Source organism: Monoraphidium neglectum (assembly GCF_000611645.1).
Source record: "Monoraphidium neglectum strain SAG 48.87 unplaced genomic scaffold scaffold01625, whole genome shotgun sequence".
In the NCBI taxonomy this organism is placed as follows: domain Eukaryota; kingdom Viridiplantae; phylum Chlorophyta; class Chlorophyceae; order Sphaeropleales; family Selenastraceae; genus Monoraphidium; species Monoraphidium neglectum.
The window spans coordinates 1-5,960 of NW_014012003.1; the positions used below are offsets into that span (position 1 = coordinate 1).

At 63.8% G+C, this 5,960-nt stretch overlaps 2 protein-coding genes across 2 annotated transcripts in view; both read left to right on the forward strand.

Annotated features, from left to right (window-relative positions):
- Positions 1-547: 547 nt before the first annotated feature.
- Positions 548-3,810, forward strand: MNEG_8509 (hypothetical protein; the record flags this gene model as incomplete). Its single annotated transcript, XM_014043015.1, has 5 exons — positions 548-697; positions 1,174-1,934; positions 2,157-2,250; positions 2,498-2,626; positions 3,154-3,810. 5 exons carry the CDS (start codon positions 548-550, stop codon positions 3,808-3,810), a joined length of 1,791 nt encoding a protein of 596 aa, XP_013898469.1.
- A 1,498-nt stretch (positions 3,811-5,308) lies between these two features.
- MNEG_8510 (hypothetical protein) overlaps positions 5,309-5,960 on the forward strand; it is a gene marked incomplete at both ends in the record, with an annotated part of 1,387 nt that continues 735 nt past the window's right edge. The window contains 2 exons of the mRNA XM_014043016.1: positions 5,309-5,367; positions 5,684-5,843. Coding sequence (XP_013898470.1) covers positions 5,309-5,367; positions 5,684-5,843 — 219 coding nt within the window. The remainder of the gene's footprint in view (positions 5,368-5,683; positions 5,844-5,960) is intronic.

The window sequence follows — 5,960 nt, forward strand, 5'->3', positions numbered from 1 at the left end:
CGCGCCCGAGCCGCCACCCTCGACCCCGCCCCACCCGCACACCGGCAGGGATGCTCGCGGGCATCTCTTTTGCCTGGGGCCTCTCATTTGTCGTCAGCCAAAGCCCCTGGGCCGTGGCCGCTGTCACCGTCGCCTTCGTCAGCACTAACACCTTCACGGCGTGCTACAGAGGCATGGTGCGCGCGCCCACGCACACAACACACAACCCGCCGTCGCGGCTGGTCCGCGCCCTCCCACAATAATGAATCTGCGGCACATGCTCATGCGTTGACGCCTTGGCTGTCGCTGCTCGCAAACAGTGCGGCGCCGCAAAGTACTGCTATGCTGGCACGCAGCCAACGCTGATGACCATGGCATGCATGCTGATGCAACGCCTGCACTGCAAACCCCATGGGCAACGCGCCGTTTGGAGTCAGCCGCACACCCACGAGCAAGCACGGCTCGGAGAGCAACCGCCGCCAACAGACTTGCGTGCCCCCGCAAACCCTTCGTGCCGCGCGCCCGTGCGACTGCGCCGCAGTTGTATTGGAAGGTAGAGCCGGGCGTGATGTTTTTCGTGATGACCCTCTGGAATGCCACCTGGCACGGCCCCAGCAAGTACAAGTATGAGATGATGCTCACGATTTCCGCCGCCCTGATGGCCTTAGTCATGGGGGTCGTGTCCGTCTACATATTTCCAGAGTTTGCGATCGACAACGTGAGCCGGCCGCCGTGGGGGCAAGGGCAGCTGCGGGCCTCAGTGAATGAGGGGCCCCGGGTCTACCTATGATGTGGGTGCCGGTCTCTGAGTGAGAGATGAAGCTGTTTTGTCACCGCGTGTTTGATGGTCGGCACTGCAGCCCTGGCGCGTGCCTCGTGGTTTCCCATGTCTTACTGCCCCTTCCCAAAACATCTATCACCCACCCACGGTGCTGCGCATTGCTGCACACATACACACACACACACACACACGCACACGATTCCACACACACTCTCTTGAAATCACATGAACATCCTTTCTCTCCCACGAACACACGCACACAAACAAACATACACACACATACTCACCCATACACTCACGCGCGCGCACACAAACACACACACACACACAAAGTCATACACACACACATACACACTCGACCTCTCTGTCACACAGAATCATACACTCCAACACTCTCCCTCACGCACGCCCAGGTATACGGCCTGCACCACCAAGGCCTGCACTCCCTCGCCTGCCTATGCGCCAACGCGCTCGGCCGCCGGCCCCCAAAGGCCATCGTGAAAGTCGAGGCGTTCGACTTGGATGTGTCGGTCATCAACTTCAAAGCCACCCTCCGCGGCAGCAAGCGCGCGCTCCGTGCACGCGGGGCCGGCGGCGGCGGCTGCTGGCCGGCGCTGCGGGGGCGCTGGGGGCGCACAAGCACGGGCGCGGGCGCGGGCGCCGCGGGCCAGCCGCCGAGCGACGCGCCGGCGCCCGGCAGGCGTGCCGCGGCCACAGTGGCGTCCCCGACGCCAGCGGACGACGCCGCCGAGGTGTTCAGGCCCGACGGCCGCGCCCGCAGGGCGGGCTCTCTGGGGATGGACCTGGGCCCGACACCCTCCAAGGCTGCCCACGTGCTCCCGCGCGCCAACACGCTCGACGCGGCCAGCCCCTTCGCGTCCGAGTTGTACTCGGCCCTCCCGGCCACCCGCAAGCACCCGGCCCCCGCCCACGCCAGCCACGCGCCGCCGCTCGCGCCGCCCGCGCCGGGCGGCGCGGCCTCCTGCGCGCCGCCCGGCGGCGGGGCTCCCGGCGGTGCGGCGTCGAAGGGGGCGGTCGGGGCGCGGCCGTCGGCGGCGGAGCGGCTGAGGGCGCAGGCCGAGTGGTTCAAGGTCGTGAGGGCCGTCGAAATGGCTAAGGGCGCGTGCGGCGAGGCGGAGTGCGAATACTATCTGGGCAGCATAGCTGGCTGGAGGTGAGGTGACTGAGTGTGGCTGCTGCACTGCTTGCTGGCCGTGTGAGTGACGCGGCCTCGCCCGGCATGCAATCCAGGGGCTTCAGCTGAGAGGCCGCCACGAGCACTCACATAGGCGAGCACAAGCCGCTTGCAACGGCGCACGCCCGGGCTGCCGCCGGGACGCCCCTCTGAGCCATCCGTCGGCTGCGTTTGGGACGCCGCCCCCCCGCGCCCCACCAGGGTGATCCTGCCGACGGGCAGTTTCTTCCCCTGCACGAGACGCCAGCTGGACTGTGCGGCCTTGGGCCAGCTGGGGGAGCGCACCTGCAGCATGGTAAGAGCCAGAAACAATTTGTTATGCGTTGCGTTTACACACATGACACGGCATTATGGGACGTGTTTTTTATGGCGTCACCAGCAGCTACCCAGGACATTTGCTGGCAGACTGCACAGATCTGCGCACAAACGCGAGTCCTCCAGATCTCAAGCCGCCACACTTGTGGCACAGCGCAACCTTCATCGGACTCAAATTTCGCCTTGCCCCTGGTCAACTGATCCCCTGATCTCCGGCCCCCCTGCAGGTGGTGGAGGTCAACAAGCTGACGACGCTGCTGGCGCGCGCGGCGGAGGCGGCGCCGCAGCTGGTGGGGGTGCTGGCGGGCAGCGACGACTGGGCTGAGGTGGAGGAGGCCCTGCTGGGCACGTTGCAGGTGGGTCGCTGTCGTGTTGGTGTGTGTGTGTGTGTGTGTGGTGGGTCGCTGTGGTGGTGGGGTGTGTGTGTGTATGTGTGTGTGCGTGCGTGCGTGCGTGTGTGTGTGTATATGTGAGTTTGTGTGTGACTGAATCAGTCACCCATCCAGCAGGTAAAAGAGAGGACGAGCGAGAGAGACAGAGAGACGGAGAGAGACAGACGCAAGAAAGAGAGAGAGAGAGAGAGAGAGAAAGAGAGAGAGAGAGAGAGAGAATATGTGTGAAAGCTTGCACGTGGCATTGTGCGCCAAAACCACAAAGGTCTTCCCAGCAGGTCCCTCCTACCCAAGCGGCGTCATGTTGAGCGCACACCGCGCATGCACCGCCTGCCGCAGCCGCCTTCGCTAGCCACTCGTTTTGCACCATTTCGTTCACCCCAAAATCGCGGAGCCTGATTTGGTGCTTGCCATCTACCTCCGCCGCCCCACCTCTGCAGCTCTCCCCTGATCGCTTCCCGTGCCTCCCCTCATTCATTGCACCCCCACAGGATATATGGGCCTACTTTCCAAGCCGCTACGTGCCTCCGGCGGTGCCCATCCCCACCACCAACCTCTGCCGCTTCCTGCGCGCAGTCCAGCAGCTTCCCGCCACCTTCCACCTCCTCCGGGAAGCCAGCACCATGGGCGTCCCTGCCAGCGCGGGTGGCGGGCGGCGCTGGGGCCAGTCCAACGGCGCCGCTGTGCAGTCCGTGCAGTCCGTGCGGTTCGACCTCGGGTCAGGGCCCATTTCGCCCGCTTCAACCTACAAAACCGCTAAACAGCAGTTCAGCAACGACGCGCTCGGGACCATTCCCAGCCTGCACGGCAACGACCATGGCAGCAACCCTTTGTCGCCGCCGCCCCCGGCCGGCGGCGGCGGCGGCGCTGGGACCGGCGGCCCCGCGCACGCGCAGGGCGGCCACTTGGTCATGCACACATCAAGGGACTCGTGCGAGGTCGCGCTGACGTGGCGGCCGGACGACAGCTGGGCGGAAGCTGCAGCCTCCATGAGATGGCTCCTGCTGACGGCGCAGCTGAAGGTTTTTGGCCGTGAGCTGTCACGCCTCCACGACAGCGCACGGCACGCGGCGGGCGCGATCCGCGGCGGCAGGGCCGCCGCGGCGCGCGGGAGCACTTCAAAAGGCGAAGGGGCCGCAGAGCCCTGACATGACGGCCGTTGATGAAGAAGCGCCCAGGCGGCTCGCTGCGCGCTGCAAGGGCTGGACCTGTCGCAGCCGGCGTCCGAATTCCGACCACCGAACTTTTTATGTCGGGCCTGTTTTGTGTGGACTCATCCGGGGCCGGGCACCGCTCTGGCATTGAGGCGGAAGCTGATGGTGCATTGCGCAAACCAGCCTGCTGTGAACCCGTCAAAGCGCCGGCTGCCCTCGGGGTTGCGCCGAGTCTGCACATAATCCGTCACATCCGCCACTGAACTGATCATAGCACCCACACATTTGCGGGCATGGGGCAGGGATACGGCAGGCACGTGATTTTGGGGCTGCTATGGCAACAATCTGTACGCGCTCAGGGCGCAGTGCTGGCACGTCTTGATCTGTCTGCGATCGGGGCACAGCGTTTGCGCACTGCAGCGCAAGCTGCGCTCTGAAGTCCCCGCGCCGGCTTATGAGATGCTGCACAAACCTCTCCACAGCCGCTCCTTGGCGAGCTGTCTGATTTCGTAGGATCCTCATACGACAGGGTTCAGGGCTCACCGCGCCCTGCCTCGACCGAGCGAGCACAGGCAACACAACTGCGTGATCCATCGCCACCCACACGCCGTGTACATTCATTTTTCTTGAACCCACCATACGCGCTTGTCTCAGTCACATCAGCGTGGAAACCTCACAGGGCGCCTCAGTCACACCGCTCGAATCTCAACAATGCAGACCCGCGATGCAGGGACCCCTGGGGTTTTCTTGTGTGTGTGTGTGTGTGTGTGTGTGTGTGCATGTGCGTGCGCGTGTGTGTGTGTGTGTGTGTGTGTGTGTGTGTGTGTGTGTGTGTGAGTGTGTGTGTGCGCGCATATGCGTGCGCGTTTGGCCCGTCCTGGATGGCTCACGCATGGCGGCATGTCACTAGCAGTAGCTTTACATTACTGTAGATTTCTCTGTAACAGTCGTATCAGCTCGCACACTCTTTGATTGAGGCTGCCGGCAAGCATATGTAAAGTTCCGGCAGCGTTGCCCCACAGCAGTGTCATACGGCGGTGCGCGAGCAGCCTGCAAGCGACCTGATACGAGCGACCTTGGGTTGTTGGTGCTTGGGGCGGAGCATCTGTGGGAGGTTTACTTGCAAAATTACGTTCGAGGCCCGCATGGGCCCCGATCACGGCAGCGTGGCAGCGTTATTATGTCAGCACCGTGCTAACATCACCACCACGTGTTGGCAGCCCGGTCAACCAAGTGGCAGCAGGCAGCCCGCGGCATCGGCGGCTGCGGCCATGCCAGGCGCGACCCAGCAACCGGACAGTGTGCTTTCGTGCTTGAACAGGAGGCTGTTGCAGTTTTGCAGGGTCCAAAAATCTGGCTGATGGCTGCGGTGATGTACGGGGTGGAGGATGCAGTCGCACAGTACGCAGCAATGCATGATGGGGCCCTTGGTTGACATTGTCCACGCCCCCTCTAATAGAGTGCCACAAGGTGTTTATGGATCGCTCTGTCAATGCCTAATTCCGCTGACAACACCAAGCAGTCTCACTGCCGCACACCACAGGTCAACAGGTGACACTGCCAAGAGACCTTCGGGTCTTCCGCTTCATCACCAACCCCTTATGAGATTGATTGCGGGTTGTTGAACGTCATTTTCTCCGTAGAACTCCGTCTTTGACGCTTGCACAGATCGGCCCGGAGTGGCAACGTGGCATCTCTCCGCTATGGCATCCTTAACGCCACATATAGCGAATAACTGGGCGTACAGATCGGCACGATGCCAATGCAGGCCGCCAGTGGCAGCAGCAGCGGCGCAGCATCGGTCCGATGCCTACTCGCTCGCGCAGCGGCGGCCACTGCGAGTCGGACCCGCGCCATGCAACAACAGCAGCGCCTCCGCCTGGCTCGGCACGCAGCGGACAGCGCGCGACGTGGTGGCGAACGCCGCCGCCAAGGCCACGGCGGGCAAGGGGTTTGGTGCACCCAAGGCAGGCGCGGCCGCCAAGGTCCCCACCAAGTGCCCCTGCGGGTCTGGCAAGACCTATGAGGTGCGCCGCACACAATCCAAGGACCGCCCTGCCCTTGTTTCACAGACGGCGGCGACCCTCGCCCAACGCGCGACTGGGGCGGGGCGCGACGCCCGCACCCCTCACGCGCCGCGCGCC